Here is a 19480-nt window from a genome sequence, read left to right as displayed (position 1 = left end):
ATTCGTCGCCTTAAATTATATTCTCGTATTAGGGCCATGTTTCCTGAAAGTTAAGTCAAAAGTTGTCTCTAGTCAAAATTGCAGCTGTTTTCTTAATTTAATATTAAAAATTTTGGACTGATACCTAATCATGGCGTAAAGTTATTATTTAATAAAAAAAGATATGTATGTTATTAAAAGCATACTTGATCAATTCCTATCCTTAGATAAAAGATAAATAAAAATGTATAATCTTTCTTTCATCAAAATCTTGCCATCACAAAGTCATAAGCGAGTTGACGGGTCTATTTACAGCTTTTTATATAGTGGTCTACTTTGGACAATTCTAATAATACAAATCTCCACTTTTTACTATATTTTTGGTCGGACTAGAAAAAGTGCAGTCGAACAAAGCCCTTTTGTAGAAGTTGATTAAAAATTAGTTATTTCAGCTTTTCGGTTTTCGAAAAAACGGGTCGGGCAAAATATCATTGGATGTTTTGAGTAGGAAATTGAGTAAGTTGCTTGCGTTCCTATAAAAAAGACGTATCGAAATCCTCCTTTTTTAGAAGTTGGTTAAAATGTAGTTGTAAAACAGGTAGGTACAACTTTGCCTAACTCTTTAGGCAATATGTATTATATATTGTCTATCACAGGCCATTATGTAAAAAGCTTTATAAATTGTTAAGTTACTACTTTTGTTTTTAATTTTATATTTTTGTTAACAATAATCTTAATGCTTACTAATCTAGTCTTTATGTTTTTTTTATTATTTTTCTTTTTTATCTGAGCATTAAGGTAATTGCCAGTTAAGGGTCGTCTTAACCTTTTTTAATCGTTAATGTGTGACGGCCCTAATATTTTATATTTTTGGCAGCTTCATATTTTTTTCATGTGTTTATGTAACATATATTTTTATTTTTGTTACATATTGTTGAATAATCGTACTAATATAATGTGATTTTTATCATCACAATAATGATACTTACTTTAAATAAAGTGCGATTAATCATTAATATGTAAAAGAACAAAATCTGTTAGTTACGTGTCTTTTTGCATATAGTAATGGCCTTTTGGGATTTATCTTATAAAAATCGTAATTGCATAGTAATCTATGTTTCGTTCCCACAAGGGATGATAACACTATTTTTGCGTTGTCGCATTGTAAACATATACTACATTTTTATTGCTTTGCCTTACCCAAATACATTGAAAATGTAAAAATACATCTAGATTATATCATACTCTTCCAAAAAGCCATTACATATTATGCAATAGTCGAAAAAAAATTGCCATCTATAAGTACAAACACACAGATTGCCATTTTATTTTAATACACATGTTTATTTCTTAATTTTTATTTTTGCTATTTATTCTTATAACGCTTGGCTAGTATCGAGTTCATTTAATTAATTTAAAAAATTATACTTCTTCAATTGGGCAGCTAAAATACTTAAAATTGACAGACTGAAATTTACTTAAAATGCAAAGACTGATTTCAAACAATTATATTTTTTTGGAAAGATAGCCTTTACTATTTCGGCATCTTAAAGTTATGCTCGATACTTGCCAGCGAATCATCATAGTTATTTTTATAATAATTTTAATACAATTGAGTGCAGAAATATTGAACCAGTATTTTAAAAAAAATCTTCAATTAGATCTTACTTCATGAATCTCATACACTAAAGATTTTTTTAGAAAGTGTAACATATTGGTTCAATTTTTCTGCACTACAATGTAAGGTTGTGGTTATAAACTGACACTGCCGTTGGTTATTTTTGGTCAATACATTTGCTTTAGAAAACATATTGTTTTATTTATAACTAACTGTCTCGAAAAGTGAATGTATTTACGCAAAAATGACAACTAATCAACCCCCTGTATAGTTGGAAAATCATGCTGTATATACCAAAAATGTTATAATTATCTGTACATGAGAGAAGAACTTTTATAAGAATAACAAAACTCTAATCAAGATAATATTAACTTATATATGAAAAAAAAAAAAAAAAAAAAAACAGAAATATAGAAGACAATGTCAATCTAAAAAACACTACAAATATATACATAAATATATTACTAAGTTAGTCCAAAAACCTGCGCAAACGCAGTTCCATTTTATCTCCGTATCTGATAGCTAACTACCTAAGGAAGTGATTCTGCATTAAGACAACAGATGGCGTTGTTATAAAAATACTACAGCTGTGACCTACATAGAGTGAACGGGTGGCTGGTTTCTGTAAACTGCGTCTGGCGGGTCGTGGACTCGATTCCCGGTTGGGGACTGGTTTTGGCCTAGATTTTTTGTGTCTAGACTGGATTTTTCATTCATGAATTTTGTTTATTTTTGTATGAGATTTATATGTTTGAAGGCCAGCAAAAATGAAAGTCTGAAAATAGTTATTGAAAGTACGTTTTACAATATCATTTTTAGTCTCATATTTAAGTAGATGAATGTACTCAATTTTATAAATATGAACTGTTTGTATAATTAGAAAAAATAAATAGATGTACGAAATCGGGACATTATCGAGAGGCATAAATAAAGTCGTGAAAGTTTAAAAACCTCTAAAATAAATAGTAATAGATAATTATACTTGAAACAGGACTCAACAAAATTTATTACGAAACAAGACATAAGTGTAGATACATTTTACCTGAATCGGGACTAAACACAATTTATCATAAAACATGACGTAGCTATCCAAAGCAAGTAAAACCACGAGCAAAATCTTGTATAGTTATAAATGAACCACATAAATATAGCTTATTACTTCATATTTCTATACGTACCGGATGTCCTTGTCCCATCAATCATAGTTTTTACGATTTTAACAGATGTTTATATATGTTACGGACGTTACTTTTATCGTGCGTACGCGCTGGCGTTTATTATTATTTACAAACGACAATTCCGGGAAGTATTTCTTTAGAGAAATAATTCCCAAAATTAACTCGAAGTTTATGTCATAGAGAATTTGCGTTTTGATGACTTAAAATAAGTATGTTTTGAAATAGAGTATATAGATGAGTATATAGATTTCCAAGAGTAATGGAAACTGGTATTTCTTAGATTTCTATGTGATTTTTGTAAATAGAATTATCATAAAAAAATGATAACCAAAAAGGGTCTAATAGCAGTTTATTTACAAAATCAATTTTGCGGTGTTAAACTAGATTCCATTTCAGTATGCAGTTAACTAAAGGTAAACAATCTTGATAGAAGATTTTCCACAAACACATATAACAGCTTAAAGTTTATAATTCAGTAATTCTTATTTACATATTTACATCGATTTTTAGATGCAAAAGTATCCAGACTGTTTATCTTCAATCGAATCCTTACACAGACATCGATTACAGACCACATAATCCCATTTTCTCTTACATTACACAATTTTTCTTCCACAGGACATCCTCCTATCTCTGGCTAAGGCAGTAGCCAACACCACAGCAGCTCTAGTCCTGAAAGCGAAGAATGTAGCCGCCATGTGCCGTGAGGAGCAGGCATTACAGAACAACATCATCTCTGCGGCCACGCACTGCGCTCTGGCGACCAGCCAGCTGGTGGCCTGTGCCAAGGTATGTACAACTCCTCAAGGTCAGCAAGGTCTTCCAAAGCCTGCCGGGGCTGCGGGATTGTTCGCGCGAGTTACCGCGGCGCTGGTACATAAAGGGCTTAAGAAGGAACATGATGAGTTTTAGTCAGTAAGAGTCTGACACTCCCTCACGCTGCATCCATAGCGGGAGGTGTCATGTGATGATTTCCCATAAAAAAGGTGTGTACAGGAAAAATGATTAGGTAGGTATCTGTCTCGACTTTATGGGGTTGGTTTAAAGTGTATGCAAGTGTAGCATTATTTGCCTAGCCTCTTTCCCAATTTAGTTGGGTACCAGTGTTTTACAAGGAACGACTGCCTATCTGACCTCCTCTATTCCAGTTACCGGGTAACACGATTCTTCTTGTTAAGAGTGGTTATCAGATTTTTTGGCTCTAGTTATCACTTGTTTTGAGAATGTCTGACGAATCTTCAATTTCGTCAAAATTAAGTGAACTTTGGAACTTTTTCTAAAAAAGTTCGCTATATTTATAAAGTGTCTCAAATATACATTTTTTTCACCAGGTGGTAGCCCCAACTCTTCACAACCCTGCTTGTCGAGAACAGCTGACCAGTGCCGCCCGCCTCGTGGCCCAGGCTGTAGAGCGATTAGTCCAGGCTTGCGCCGGAGTGCCCGACTGCGCGGCTCCCGGCGTGGAACAACTCACGGCGGCTGCTCACAGGGTCAGCGAGGAGTTGGAGAGACTGCTGGCTCATACTGATCTGGGTAAGTGTGTTGGCACCAGCCCGGAGCCTGGAAATTGGTGATTGATACACCCGTGCATCGTAGAGCACGTTCATGTCAGTCCTGCTTATGATCTCTCAAGCTCAAAAACGTTTATTCAAATTAGGAAATTACTTTTTGATCGTCAGGACTTAATAAAAGACAGCCCCCAAAACGTCCGCCCTTCACCACTTCCTATGTGTTTTTGCTGGGAAGAAGAAGTGGCGGAATAAACTCTTCAGCTAAAGCTTAAGTTTGAATAAATGATTTTTGATTGATTGAATGCTTGTGCACTTTAATATGTCCTGCGCAATTTCCTAATCTTCTTTTATAAGAACAGTCGCTGTAGCTGATAGTTATCATTTATAACAAGCTAGCATTTATAGCAAGGCTAGGAGGTCATCATTTATAACAAGAGCCATACAATTTAGGACTTATTGTACCATCAAAATACTGCTCTTTTTTAGTCTTAATAACAAAAATCCTATTTGTTTTAGACCGTCGTGTGCAACCGACAGTGACGGAACGCTCAGTAGAGAGCGTGATGTCGGCCAGCGAGCGGCTGGTGTCGGCCGCCGACCCCGCCGACATGGTGCGGCACGCGAGGCTGCTGGGGCAGGCCACTGCACATCTCATTACTAACATCAAGGTAGGTGCAGCAGAGGCAGATGCAGCTGAGTACACTGGTACTCCACCACTCACACACACACACACACTGACACACTGACTGACTGAGTACACTGGTGGTCCACTGGGGTCACGTGGAGCGACTGCATATCTAGCCTGGGCAACCCGACACTCCTTGGTATGACCAGGGCCCGCAACGAGGTCCAAAAATTTTCAAATGATAACCAGGACACACAAATAAAATGTGCTTTCCGAAACACGAAGAAATTTGTTATGAAAGATTTGTCATGTGTGTCTGAAAATAAGAAATAACCGATATGTTAGACTAGTATAAATGATACATAAAGTTCCGTTATTTCTATATTATTTATTTTATATTTTATAGTTATTTTTCCACAAACTAGCCACCTAATACTTTAACCAATTTGACAAAGTTGGAAAATATGGATCAGCCAGCTAATGTTTGATGGAAAACAAATTTTATATTATAAAAGTTACTTTTTTTTTTTACATTATAACATGTAATTAAGTGTTACTATAGTTCGGCCATTCAGAGAATGCGTTCCTGACACGTCGCGATTGAACTGACGACGTAACTTTGCAATGGCGTTGCAGTTACGATAAAAATATTTTTGCTGGTTGTTTACCGTTTTAACAATTGAGGAGCATTAAAACAACATTATTATATCAATAATCAATGAATGTAGTTACGTCGTCAGTTCAATCGCGACGTGTCAGGAACGCATTCTCTGAATGGCCGAACTATAAAAGACTGGACAAATAGCAAAAAATAATGTTATTATTACTTTTATCCCAAAACAGACAGAAGCAGAAAGTCAGCCATCGGACTCTCAGCGCAAACTCTTAGCGGCCGCCAAGTTACTCGCCGACGCCACTGCCCGCATGGTGGAGGCGGCTAGACAGTGTGCTTCATCGCCACAGGTATGTGTGCACCTTTATATGTTTATTTATAAACGTGTTGATGACAATTTCTTATGTTTTCCCGTATATGGTCCTTGTATGGACCTTATACGGTCTGAGGTATGTGGGGGTATATGAGGGAGGTCCTCATCTATTCTCCTTTTATACTTCCCCTATGTACGTCTTCTGTGTATTCTCCTTATGTAGTATTCCTATGTACTCTCTTATTCACCTTCAGATAAGTGCCTACTCAATGTAGTAGTAGGCGTGATCACAGGGCTAAAAATATAATATATGATTCTAATTGGTCCGTCTATTAGATTAAAAAATATGTGTGTAATAAGGGGTCTGAAAGAGGACAGGAATAAGAAGGGAGTAGAAGAAAAATACCCTTTTATGTAAAATTAAAACAAAAAAAAAAAACATAAATGTCGGGACACCTTTTCACACACGGTCGGTTAGCCCCATGGTAAGTTATTAATTAACTTGTGTTATGGGTGCTAACACAACTGATAGACTACATATAGTTACATATATACATATTTATAAATACATATTGTAACACCCAGACCACGGCCAACAAGCATGCTCATCACACAAATGTCGACCGAACCGGGAATCGAACCCGGGACCTCAGGTACGGCAGTCCGGTATGGTGACCATTGCGCCATCGAGGCCGTCAAAACGACGTAACTCAAAATTGAAACATGTGGCATCTTTGATGTTATTTGTTTGTTTTTGCCCATTATTGTAAAGTTATCTAAAATTTGGAATAAGTACTGTTTTCATTCGCCATGCTTATTTAATATTATAATGTATTATTATTTTTATACAGGATCGTACAAAACAAGAGGCGTTGCGCAAAGCTGCGGAAGAATTGCGCTATATCACCGTGGATTATGCGCAAGGACAAGACATCGTGGGCTCGCAAGTCGCGAGGTTACAGGTGAATTTAATATTCGTATTAAAATAATTTACAAAAACATGTTTCATTAGTAAAAAGCTATACGCGTTTTGCCCGACGGAGTTCTTCTTCTAATAATTCATTTTGAAATACTGTTAACTTCTCAGTTTGTTTAAAACTAACTGCCGTGGTAGGTAGGTACGTCGATAAATGAGCTATGTAACACTGAAGGAATTGGTCAAATTCGTTCAGTAATTCTTAATATTAGCGCGTTCAAATTAACAAACTCTCCACTTTTATTATATTCGTTTAAATTTAAATATTTCACTCACTTTGTAATATTATGATTTGGATTTCTATAGAAATAAAAGCACATTATTCTTGTGACGCTAATCATATAAAGTTCAGGAGAACCCCGAAGTTTACATATTGTTTATTTAAAAATACTTTCCCCTACAGGATTCGGCCCGGCAAGCGGCTTCAAGCGCTACACAACTGATTACATCGGCGCATAACGCTGCGCAGTACAACACCAACAAATATACACAGGTATGTTATAGTTTTTATACCTATTGATATTTTATCTTATACATTGTTAAATTGTTTAAACTGAGTTACATTTTATGAAAAATCTGCTATAAAAAGTGCAAACTAAAAGTTTACGTTTATCACAATCACTTATTTACTGGATCACGAAATGAAAATTAAATTCAAAAATACAAAATAAATATTTTGATTTTTTAAATATGGTTTCGTCGTCAATAAAATTAAGAATAGCTTCCTTCATTTCGAGTAGTGTACATTACAAAGACTCACACTTTATAAGTTACGACTAAGCCTTGCAGTGTGGCAGATTCTAGTTCTAACCGGAGAAAAATAAATACAAGTCCGCATAATATGACCGGTTATATCTAGCTCTAGCCGGTTAGAACTAGGCGTAGTCGTATTCGGGCTTTAGCGGTAACATGGGCCTCCCCCATAGCCTTCCATCTTTCCTTATCGGTCGCTATTTGTGGCCAGTCCTTGTGGAAGCTGTCTAGATCTTCTCCCCAGCGTTTCCAAGGTCTTCCTCTTGGCCGCCTTCCATTATCAGGGATCCATTTTGTGGTGATGTTGGCCCACTTGTCTGGGTGCATTCACCTATATAATTTATTTTGTACTTGACAGGAGACGCTAATGGAAGAGTGCAAGGCACTAAGCGAGCAGATCCCGCGAGTAGTGGACGCCGTGCACGTGGCTAGTCCCCTTCCGCATCACCAGCTCGACCTCATCTCCGCATCCGAGGCATTCCTGCAGGTATGCACCTTCAGCATAGGCTCAGCACCCGTAACCCAGCAGTCTAGGAGACTCAGCAAACCCAAAGCCCAAAACCAAAGCAAGGTCCAGAGCCTGCAGGGGCTGCGGGATTGTTCGAAAGAGTTACCGCGGTGCTGGTACATAAAGGGCTTCAGAAGGAACATGATGGGCTTTAATCAGTAGAGTCTGACACTCCCTCACGCTGCTAAACAACAGTTTACCATGAATTTTTTTACGTTAGTAACTTATATATATAGAAACTGCCTCGTTGGTCTAGTTGTTGCAAGTGCGGCTGCTGAACACGAGGTCTCGGGTTCGATTCCCGAGTCGGGCCGAATTCGCTTTGTGGGTTTTAGAAGACTTTCACCAAACAGCCAGGAGCCTGGAAGTTTCTGATTGATACACCCGTGCGTCGGAGAGCACGTTAATGTCGGTCGTGCTTGTGATCTCTCTCCGGTCGTGTCGGATTGCCGTCCCATCGCGCCATGAGAGTGAAGGAATAGTGAGTGCACCTGTGTCCAAGCAAATGCTTGTGCACTACAATATGTCCCGCACAGCTGGCTAATCTCCTTACATGAGAACAGCCGCCGTAGCCGATAATCGGCTAGGAGGACATCATCATCATCATCATCATCATATAGAAAGGTCACGTTTAAAGGCATATGGTATTCAAGATGTAATGGATAGCGATATACATCCGAAGTGAGGGACTTGCAAAACTGAACAAATTGAAACAAATAAAAGTCGGTTTTTAAGAAATAATATTACGACTCTCCATAGATCAAATTTTCTTGCTTGTGACTAGAGATAAAAATGACCGTCCGTCAGTCACCAGGCTGTATCTCATGAACCGTGATAGTTAGAGAGCTGAAATTTTCACAGATGATGTATTTTTGTTGCCGCTATAACAACAAATACTGAAAACTAAAATTAAATAAATATTTTGGGGGGCTCCCATACAACGAACGTGATTTTTTTTGTCCGTTTTATAAATGGTACGGAACCCTTCGTGCGCAAGTCCGACTCGCACTTGGCCGGTTTTTTTTAGTGGTATTAACGCAATATTTCTGTGTGTACAGCCGAGTGGACACGTAATAGCAGCGGCTCGCGGTGCCCTGCCCACGCTGGTAGACGGGCCCACCGCCAAGCATCTCGCTGACACCACCCATACTTTTACCACCAGCTGTGCTGAGCTCAGGTATGTGTTCTACCCCCAAAACGCCCACCCTTCACCATTTCCCATGTGCTTTTGAGAAGAAGTGGCGTAACAAACTCCCCAGCAACAAAATCTTCCCTCCTTATGTACTTCCTTATATACTTTATTACGTACTCCTAAAAGAGTCTCTTCAGGAGTCATTATGTCACCTACTTTTATTAATTCTAAGATCAAAAATGTCGCAAAGAGAGTCTGCAAACCGCAATGGGGTTGCGCATTGTTCGAAAAAGTTACCGTGGCAGTATGTTCATAAAGGTTTCAAAAAAGAACATGGTGGGTTATAGTCAATAACCACCTATGTTGGTTTCGGCTAATCAGATGCAGCTGAGTACCAGTGTTTAACAAGGAGCGACAGCCTATCTGACCTCTTCAACAAAGCAACACGATACCTCCTTGGTAACACTGGTTGTCACACTTACTGGCTTCTGACTACCCGTAACGTCTGCCAAGATGTTTAAATGTTCTATCTTCTGACCTGTTTTAACAATATTCCTCTTCCCCCCAGGTCTGCAGTAAGCCGTGCCCGTATATCCTGCAAGGGCTTGGAGCTGGATGCTGCGGCGGAGATCATCAAGTCTTTGCAAGCTGAACTTGATGAGCTAGAGGAGGCTGCGCGAGCCTTCGAGCTTAGACCACTGCCTGGGCAGACGGTAAGAATATGTATATTGTAACTTTGTAGTGTGAATAAGTACTTTTATTTCAAAACTTGAAGTAGTTCTTAAAGAAATGTGGATATTTAGTTCCTATTCAGTTTATCGTAGATGATCATTTAAATTACCCAATTATTTTTAGTGACTAACTGATATAATGCAAAATATCTTTTAGCACATTTTATTGGAATATTACTTAATTTAATGAATCATCTTGGCTGATCCTTAGATGTCACTTACAAAAGTTCATTGCTTATCTTGTATTAAAAGTTTTATAACTGAATTCGGCATAAAATTTTGAGTTCAAAAATCTTGATGGAATAGCAAAACAATGTATTTTTCATTTACTTTTTTCTGATGGTTAGTGTATTTTTTTTACTACTTTTATTTCCTCGTAATATTTATAATATCATAAAAATTCAACTGTTTATCTTCCCAGGCTGAATGGGCCTCCTCAACAATGAAAACTTCATCCCGCCTAGCCGCTTCGTCAACCGCACAGCTAGTATCAGCCGTCCGCGCGGGCGAGTCGGCTGCTTGCGGCCGGGCCGCGGGCGAACTCGCCCAGTCGCTCAAAGACTTCACTACTGGACTCAGAGCTTCGGCTGCGCTGCATGATGATCAGCCGAGGAGGGAGAGGTAGGGGATATTATGAGTTGGACAGTTTTTGTAGTAGAAAATTTAGTACACAACTTACTACTTACTAAAGTCCAGATTTAAAAAATAATAGTGGGGAAAAAATATGAAACGAAATGAAATTGTATTCGTATATTTTTTAGCAAAAAGTACATACCTACACTTCAAAAATATTTAAAATCTTGCTTCTTTCTCTTAAAATACAACTTCTTTGGATACCCAGTTCTTAGGTAAAAAACAACCCAACAAATGGTATTCGAGCGTGTTAAGACATTCGTTTTTTTTTTTTCTTCTTAATCACCTACGAAGTATTGACTTTCCGTACAAGTTCCCATAAAGGCCTTAAAAATGCTTGCAAGACAAAACTTAATATTTTATTTATTTATTTATTCGACTTACACGGCTTTAACAGCCAATTACATAAATCGTAAACTTAAAATTAAATTTAAAATAAAAGCTTAAAAATACAGTTAAATACAACTAAAGTGTAAAATAATATATAAAAAAAAAACACATATAAAAATTAACAAATAATAAAATTAGGAATTGTTTTCACAAAACTTTTGGCATACGCCCATTATATGGACAAAATTATCTTCGAATATATCTTATTATTAGAATTTATTGAATTAATATTAATTATATTAGAATATAATATTCGCATCCGACACGAATCGACTCAAATTCATCTAATCATTTTTCGTCCAGTAAAAAAAAATCCTTCTCAAAATCCACCTTCTCTTCCAGGGTGATATCATCAGGTCGCCAAGTCCTGTACTCCTCGCAGACGCTGGTGGAGCACGTGAAGACTTACCTGACCACCTCCGAGACTGTTGATACCACATCCATTATGTCTATTGCTAAGGATATCTCGCAGGTAAGCTATATGTCCTAGAGAATAGGTTGTTATAAAATATCATCCTCCTGCCCTTATCCCAATTTTATTTGTGGTCGGCGCAGCATGTTTTCTTCTTCCATACTCTTCTATCTGCCGTCATCTCACAAGTAACATTCTTTCTTACCATATCTACTTTCACACAATCCATCCATCGTTTCTTTGGTCTTCCTCTTCCACTATATCCGTCCACGTTCATACTCATCACCTTCCTCACAACATGACTCTCATTCCTCCGCATCACATGCCCATACCACGACAGCCGGTTTCCACGCAGTTTTTCTGATACCGGCGCTACTTTCAAACTTCCTCTTATATACTCATTCCTCACTCTATCCATTCGCGTAACTCCACACATACCTCTTAAGGTTGTTATAAAACATACAAAAAATATATACATATATGAAAAACGTTGTCCAACCTTAGCAAATTGTCAATAAAAATAAGTAAGGTTAATTTTAGGCGGTTTCTAGTCTAACCGGATGCAGCTGAGTACCAGTGTTTTACAAGGAGCGACTGCCTATCTGACCTCCTCAACCCATTTACTCGGGCAACCCAATACCCCTTGGTAAGACTGGTAATTAAACTTTCTGGCTTCTGGCTACCCGTAACGACTGCCAAAGATGTACAAATGACAGCCGGGGCCCACAGTTTAACGTGCCATCCGAAACACAGTCATTGGTGTCTAAGATATACTTAGAAAGTACATACAAACTTATAAAGTTACATTGGTACTTGCCTACCAGTTTTTTTAACTAAGGATAAAATTAACCAGTATTATTCCTTCATCTAGGGTCTGGAATCCACACTGGAAGCGATACCTTCCCACACAGAACTGGATGTGGCCATGGAGAACATCAACGATACCCTCAATATACTGAATATGGGAGAGTTCCCGCCTTCGGATAGACCTTATGGGTAAGTTGTAATTTTTGTAGTCCTAGTACAGTTTTCAGTTTTCAACCTTTTGTGTACTGACTGACGGCACCAAAAAGCAGTCAGACTAGCGTGTACTGGTTTACTTGAATTTTGTAGGATGGGAAGTCTGCTAAAGTGATCTAGTTTTGTTTCGAGTACTGTAACCCATTTTAGATATTATTTGTTTAATGATCTCATTAAAATTACGAATTACATTCGAATTTTGAGACATCTGTCAGCTATTTTTGGTATTACAAAAAATGGTCGGATTTAAGGGAGGCAACAAGGGTGGAGCTAGTAACATTCCTCATCCCCCGAGCACCTCCACTGTGGACGCTACTTTCTTAAGAGATCTTACGTTATGACATCTCCGCGGCTAAGTACCAGTGTTCTACAAGGAGTGCCTGAGGAAATAAACTAATTATTATTATTATACTCGATACGCGAAAGCCCATCGTTGGGTGCATTCAAGAAACGAGTAAAGGAATACTATTTATCTACATAAATGACATTTATATTCGTATGTAATATATATATATTTTTTTTTATAAGTATTATGTTTATGTGTTGTGTAGTTTTACTTCATATCATTGTTTAGTGTATTGTTATTTGATATTTTTGTTTAGGTATTCATATTTTTGTTGTGCACTTTTTGATCTACCTACTCTATCGAATCTCTCCATGGCTTTAAGGTTGGCTGTAAGAGGACCCAATTCTGGGTTAAGCTCGCCGTTATACATAAACTTTCTTGATTCTTTATATATATATTTTTATTGTCATTTATTTATTTAGAACATATAATTTACATTTTTAAATATTTTTAAATATATATATTTATTGTTAAGTGTGCAATAAAGAATAAATAAGTTATTTGTCATTCTTAACCAGTATTTTTGTTCTAATATCCCCTTAATATTCCGTAGCGAGCTCCAATCGGAGCTGAACGCTGCAGCGGTCGGCCTGAACACGGCGTCATCAGACGTGGTGCAGGCGGTGGAGCGGCCGGCCGCGCTGGCCGCGTCCGCCGCGCACTTCGGCTCCGCCTTCAACCGACTGCTCGGAGTCAGTGTTGAGATGGCCGGACACACTGAGGCAAGTATATACTGCGTGTTCCTAGCTAGAGCTGGACGTACGACTGAACACGGCGTCTTACTAAACTACGTATCATTAGCTGCGTAGCTTTTAACCAACAGTGAAACAGTGTTAGGTTTGGTTTCCAGTCTAACCGGACGCAGCTCAATACCAGCTTTTACAAGGACCTCCTCAACCCAGTTACCCGGGCACCCCAATACCCACATATAATAATAATATATATTTATTTCCAAAGTAATTATACAGATTAGATCCCTTAGGTAAAACTGGTTGTCAGACTTGATGTCCTCCTAGCCAATTATCGGCTACCACGGCTGTTCTCATGTAAGGAGATCAGCCAGCTGCGCAGGACGTATTATAGTGCACAAACATTTGCGCAGACACAGGTGCACTCACTATTCCTTCACTCTCATAGCTTGATATACTGAACTATAGTTCGGCCATTCAGAGAATGCGTTCCTGACACGTCGCGATTGAACTGACGACGTAATAACATTCATTGATTATTGATATAATAATGTTGTTTTAATGCTCCTCAATTGTTAAAACGGTAAACAACCAGCAAAAATATTTTTATCGTAACTGCAACGCCATTGCAAAGTTACGTCGTCAGTTCAATCGCGACGTGTCAGGAACGCATTCTCTGAATGGCCGAACTATACGGGTACAAACTTTTGATGACAATACAACAATAAATAAAAACACACAAAAGTACTTCTATTACATAGGAATAATTCTGACCTTTTAAAAAACACCAAAAACAAAAAAAAAGAAAATTACAAAAAAACTAAATGGCATAAAATTAGAAACAAAATACTACCATTTTATAAATTGATTTGGTTCAGTTACCTGTGATAAGACGCAGACCTCTAAAGCTTTGGTTTCCTAGGAAAGCGGTGCCGTCATATAGCGGCCGTAATACAGCGGTGAATGACGTCACTAGAACGTTGTCTATGTAAACAAAATGGGGCGGTTTCCTAGAGAGCGGTAACTGACGCCGTAACTTCAAAAAGCGGTGCCGCCATTTGCATGACGGCCGTCTTGACGGTGTCAGATAGTTTGGTGAACGTTTTATTGAAAGCGGTGAAGCTCTTTTAATACGTATTTGTGTTTTTTTTTTGGAACAACGTCAAAAATGAGTTCCAACTCTTGGAGCAGCGAGGACGACGAAATTTTAATAGATTTCGTTCGTAACCATGAAGAAATAAATAATATAAAAAGTAAAGATTATAGAAAAAGTCAACTAATAAAACAGAATTGGTGTCGTGAAATTTGAGAAATATTAAATAAAACAGGTTAGTAAGTATAATACAACTAACAAAAAGTTTATGACGGTGTGTTAAAACGGCCGTGGAACTTTCCACATGTCATCACCGTAAAGACGACCGTCTATTTGCGTCCGTAATATTACGGCCGCTATATAACGGCACCGCTTACCTAGGAAACCCAAGCTTAACGAATTGGTTTTTTAGAAAAAAAAAACACGATATGGGAAGTGAGGAAAAAAATTGTATTCCCAAAGTACTAAAAGTCGTATTGTCATCAACACTTTAATATTATGTTCTCCATTAATGAAATGTTTGCAGGATTCAAGTAAAAAAAGATACTAAGTCTAGTAATATAAATACGAGTATCATATAAAACTTAACATTATCTACTTTCATAGTAAATTAAAATATTGTTATACTAAATATACCTTTGTACACAGGATCGTGAAGCCCAGACCCTCATGGTTAGCTCCATGAAGAGTGTGACCGTCAACTCTTCCAAACTCCTGGGTACTGCCAAGTCTGTTAGCCAGGTGAGCATATTTATAACAAGCTTATGTTTCTTTTTAGCTTACATTAGTATGGAATATTGAGAGATAAGCGTCAACAATAATCTATTTTATTCAATAAATATAGTCAATAGTTTTTGTTATGTAAATCTTACTATTTGTTAAATTATTAAAAATATAAACTACTAAACCTTAAAATGCTATGAAACGAGCAAAAATATAATACATTTGGATTCACGTTTTTACTTTATAAAATGACTAGCTTTTGCCTACGACTTCGTTCGCGTGGAATAGTGACTTGCGGCAGATTTATGGTTTGACCAATAGATGGCGGTATATGTCCGGAATAAATTTTATTTTTATTTTTGTATTTCTTTGTAATAAAAACTATCCTATGTCCTTTCTCAAGTTCCAGACTATGTCTGTACCAAATTTCACACAAATCAGTCCATTAGTTTAGGCGTGAAGAAAAGACAGACAGACAGAAAGACAGACAGACAGAGTTACTTTCACATTTATAATATTAGTTAGGATTAGCCGTTTTCCCGCGGTTTCACCCGAGTTCCGTAGGAACTACTGCCCGTACCGGGATAAAATATAGCCTGTGTTACTCGTGGATAATGTAGCTTTCGAATGGTGAAAGAATTTTTAAAAATGGTCCAGTAGTTTTTGAGCCTATTCATTACAACCAAACAAACAAAGTTTTCCTCTTTATAATATTAGTATAGATATTCATCTGAAAATTTTGTACTAAGAAGAAAATTTAAAGAAAATACTATTTGTACATATACCAACACATTATATACTATTTGTACATTTGTACAATATACAAGAAAGTAAACATAACAAAATTAACTTGTTACTTAGGATCTGACTCGTCCCAACGCTAAGAATCAACTGGCAGCGGCCGCCCGTGCCGTCACCGATAGCATCAATCGACTTGTAAGTACACACTGTTTTTAAGTTATAAGTTGTATTTCAAGGGTTTTTTTTATTCATTTGTGAAATGAAAAGGACCATAATGTTGTAATGACATAAAATTAAAATAAACGTAAAAATTGTATCCATATATTGACTGTCCATTTTATAGAAAACGATAGGGAATCTCTTGTCCTCGAAACCGACTCCCACTTTTTTTAACACTACTCTGTCTCCTAGGTGGACGTGTGCACGGAAGCAGCACCAGGTCAGAAGGAATGCGCGGCCGCCATCCGCAGCATCGAGAGCACCCGCCCCCTCCTCAGCAGCCCCACGCAGCCACTCACCGAGCTGGGCTACTTCGCCTGTCTCGACGCCGTGGTGGAGCAGAGCAAGAGTCTTAGTACGTATCTTAGTGATAATATAGACTATTATTATGTCAAAAAAGTCTCATTAAACTAATTGGTTCAAAAGTTAAAAACGTTAATCGAAAGCAGGTTTGTGTTTAGCACTTTAACACGTCAAAATTAGTCAAATTACATAAGGACAGCACCCCCATAACGCTCCCTTTCACCAGCAGGCGCAATTTACAGTATAATTTTGAAATGTATTCTTCAAAACTTAATGTATGTAGTTTGTATTACTTGTATTCAGGCAGAGAACTCCAAACGGTATGAACGAATCTTCGTTTCCTTCGGTTACTACAAACGAATGAATGAATTGTATGATTGACTGAACGTTTAAGATAAATGTACTGACTGGTATTTGATGTGTCGAGGACTCTAGTTGGCACCACATGAGAATACAATACCAGAGGTTTGTTCTATGTGCTGCCAAATCGCTGTGATTGTTACACAGGCTGTTACAAAATTAACCTTATAAATATTTGATTTACTGCTTTCATATATTACATTGGTAGGATTTTGCAATACTTATTTAACCTAAATTTCCTTGTTCACAGGTGAAGGCATGTCGTCAATGGCATCATCAGTGAAGCGCAGCGAGACAGAGCAATTCTGTCGAGCCGTGGGCACCGTCGCCGCCGCCGTGCAGGGCCTGCTCGAGTGCACCGCGCAGGCTGCATACCTGGTCAGTATTATAGCCGAGAAACTTTGATATACTGCAGTTTTATAGCGCCCTGGACAATTAAAGTGGCCTGTGTTCATCATCATCATCTCCTTGGTCTTTTCTCAAACAATATTCTAGATAAACTATAGTTTTCCCAGATCTGTCTTCATCAACATCATCTCCTTGGCCTTTTCTCAACCACCATCCTAAATAAAATATAGCTTTCCAGCTTCCTAGATAAGTGGCACACCTTAGTCATCTGCCTTTTATCATCTGATCTATCCATTTGCCTTTTGCCGAACTATGTTTCGGTCGGCTTCCAGTTTAACTGGTTGCAGCCTACGTTCAAATGACAGCCTGGACCCACCAATTTATCCTGTCTTAGTTAACTGGAGGAACTCGTCATGGCAAAATGGTCACCCATTCACCATGCCAAGCGTTGCTTAACCCGCGCGGCTTTGACTTAGTGACATGCTCTTCCCACTTTTACTCCATTGTGTGAAAAATATTTTGTACCTACTATGTTCACTATACAATAATAAATATTCCTCTTTTGTCCAACAGGTGGCAGTCTCCGACGAGACGAGCGTAGCAGGTCGTCCCGGGCTAGTAGACCAGGCGCAGTTCGCCCGCGCCGCCGTCGCCATCGACCAGGCCTGTCGGGCGCTTTGTGATAGCTCCAGCAATCAGCAGCAGGTAAGATTCATTTAAATTAAAAAGAAAGTCACATAGATTTCTTTGAAAATGAATGAATTTGATATTTTTCTTATTTTTTTTTTTAATTGATGAAATGACGTATTAGCTGCTGAGTATCGAGGTTTTTCTCGCGTCTTGTGGGAACTATTTCCAATGCTACATTTATATGAGTGCCTTTCAGCTCATTCCGTCCAGACGTCAAAATATTCCAATCATTAAACTTTTGATATTATTACAATAATTGTGTGGCTATGTGACTTAGATAAAGACACCATATGTGCATATGTCCTGCGCAGCTGGCTTATCTCCTTATAATATGAAAACAGCCACCCTCGCCAGCAATCGACCTGGTCCTTTTTATTCGTCGTCGTTATCTCAGCCTACAAACGTCCTCTGCCAAAGGCCTCTCGTAAGCTGCCCCATACGGCGCTGGGCCTGCGTGTTGTAGACGTCCTTATTTCCCATTACTATGAAACTCCTTAATAGATTTGAAAAAATATTTCATTGTTGGGTACACTATTCCCATGTAACATGGGCTACATTTTGTCCGGATAAGGGAAAGAAGTTTCCCTGAACCATTTAGTCTTTAATATTTGACAATATAGCAATAATAATAAACCTATTGCTGGGGAGTTTCCACCACTTCTTCCAAACAAAAACGCAAGGGAAGCAGTGAAGGGTGGTCGTTTTTTGGGCTATCTTTTGTAAATTTGACCTTCAAAAAGTGCTGTGTTTCAGCGTCCTTTGAACAAATTACCTTTTATCTTTATATCATTTCTGAACTATTTAGGATTAGAATTAGGTTTCACTCTATGGAGCCCTGACCGCCGGTAACTTGGACTATGTCCCCGATGCCGGTGGGACACTGTTTTTTATATTTATATTTTTTTATATATCATGTTCATTCACATGTTAGCTCTATAGAGCTCTGACCGCCGGTAGCTTGGACTATGCCGATGCCGGTGGGATACTAATTTTAAATTCTTAAGTGTTTTTTTTGAATAAGGTAGTAATAAAGTAAAATAACCTATCTTCCACAGGTACTATCAGCAGCGACCGTAGTAGCGAAGCACACGAGCGCTCTGTGCAACGCGTGTCGCGTGGCGAGCGGCCGCACCCGGGCCCCGCACGACAAGCGACACTTCGTGCAGGCCGCTAAGGACGTCGCCAACTGCACTGCTGCTCTCGTCAAGGAGATTAAAGCACTGGATACTGATTATAGCGAGGTATGTAGTAATACTAGCTACCTGCAGCCGGTTAAGGACGTCGCCAAATTTTAAATTGGTCCTGGATGTCGTTTGAACATCTTTGGCAGTCAGTACTTTTAAACAATTAAATATTCTGAGTTCGAGTTTGAGTCATTGCGTATAGTTTGACCCACAAAATCTGACATCTAAAAATACTCGGCACCCTTTCATAATTCTTACAGATACCCATTTTATTTTCACCTTATATAGATGATGTAACATCAGCCTAGACATTTCCCAACTATATAGAAATGGGCTTCCAGTCTAAAAGACTGACCATCTAAACACAGTTACCCGGGCAACACGACGCCCTT

The 19480-nt window shown here is 38.0% G+C and overlaps 1 protein-coding gene across 13 annotated transcripts in view; it reads left to right on the top strand.

The window, feature by feature from the left end:
* The window catches only part of LOC124643348 (talin-2), a 119074-nt gene that overhangs the window by 58805 nt on the left and 40789 nt on the right, over window positions 1-19480 (top strand). For all 13 annotated transcript variants that reach the window (XM_047182308.1, XM_047182310.1, XM_047182303.1 and 10 more), the window contains 19 exons: window positions 3394-3564; window positions 4107-4308; window positions 4803-4954; window positions 5755-5874; window positions 6689-6799; window positions 7217-7306; window positions 7925-8053; window positions 9133-9251; window positions 9775-9919; window positions 10359-10558; window positions 11303-11432; window positions 12244-12368; window positions 13292-13460; window positions 15169-15261; window positions 16105-16179; window positions 16396-16558; window positions 17117-17244; window positions 17788-17919; window positions 18960-19145. In XM_047182308.1, the coding sequence (XP_047038264.1) occupies window positions 3394-3564; window positions 4107-4308; window positions 4803-4954; window positions 5755-5874; window positions 6689-6799; window positions 7217-7306; window positions 7925-8053; window positions 9133-9251; window positions 9775-9919; window positions 10359-10558; window positions 11303-11432; window positions 12244-12368; window positions 13292-13460; window positions 15169-15261; window positions 16105-16179; window positions 16396-16558; window positions 17117-17244; window positions 17788-17919; window positions 18960-19145 (2640 nt within the window). The remainder of the gene's footprint in view (window positions 1-3393; window positions 3565-4106; window positions 4309-4802; window positions 4955-5754; window positions 5875-6688; window positions 6800-7216; window positions 7307-7924; window positions 8054-9132; window positions 9252-9774; window positions 9920-10358; window positions 10559-11302; window positions 11433-12243; window positions 12369-13291; window positions 13461-15168; window positions 15262-16104; window positions 16180-16395; window positions 16559-17116; window positions 17245-17787; window positions 17920-18959; window positions 19146-19480) is intronic.

The sequence above is a fragment of the Helicoverpa zea genome, chromosome 27 (genome assembly GCF_022581195.2).
Source record: "Helicoverpa zea isolate HzStark_Cry1AcR chromosome 27, ilHelZeax1.1, whole genome shotgun sequence".
Classification (NCBI taxonomy): Eukaryota; Metazoa; Arthropoda; class Insecta; order Lepidoptera; family Noctuidae; genus Helicoverpa; species Helicoverpa zea.
This window is presented reverse-complemented; position numbering and strand designations above follow the sequence as displayed.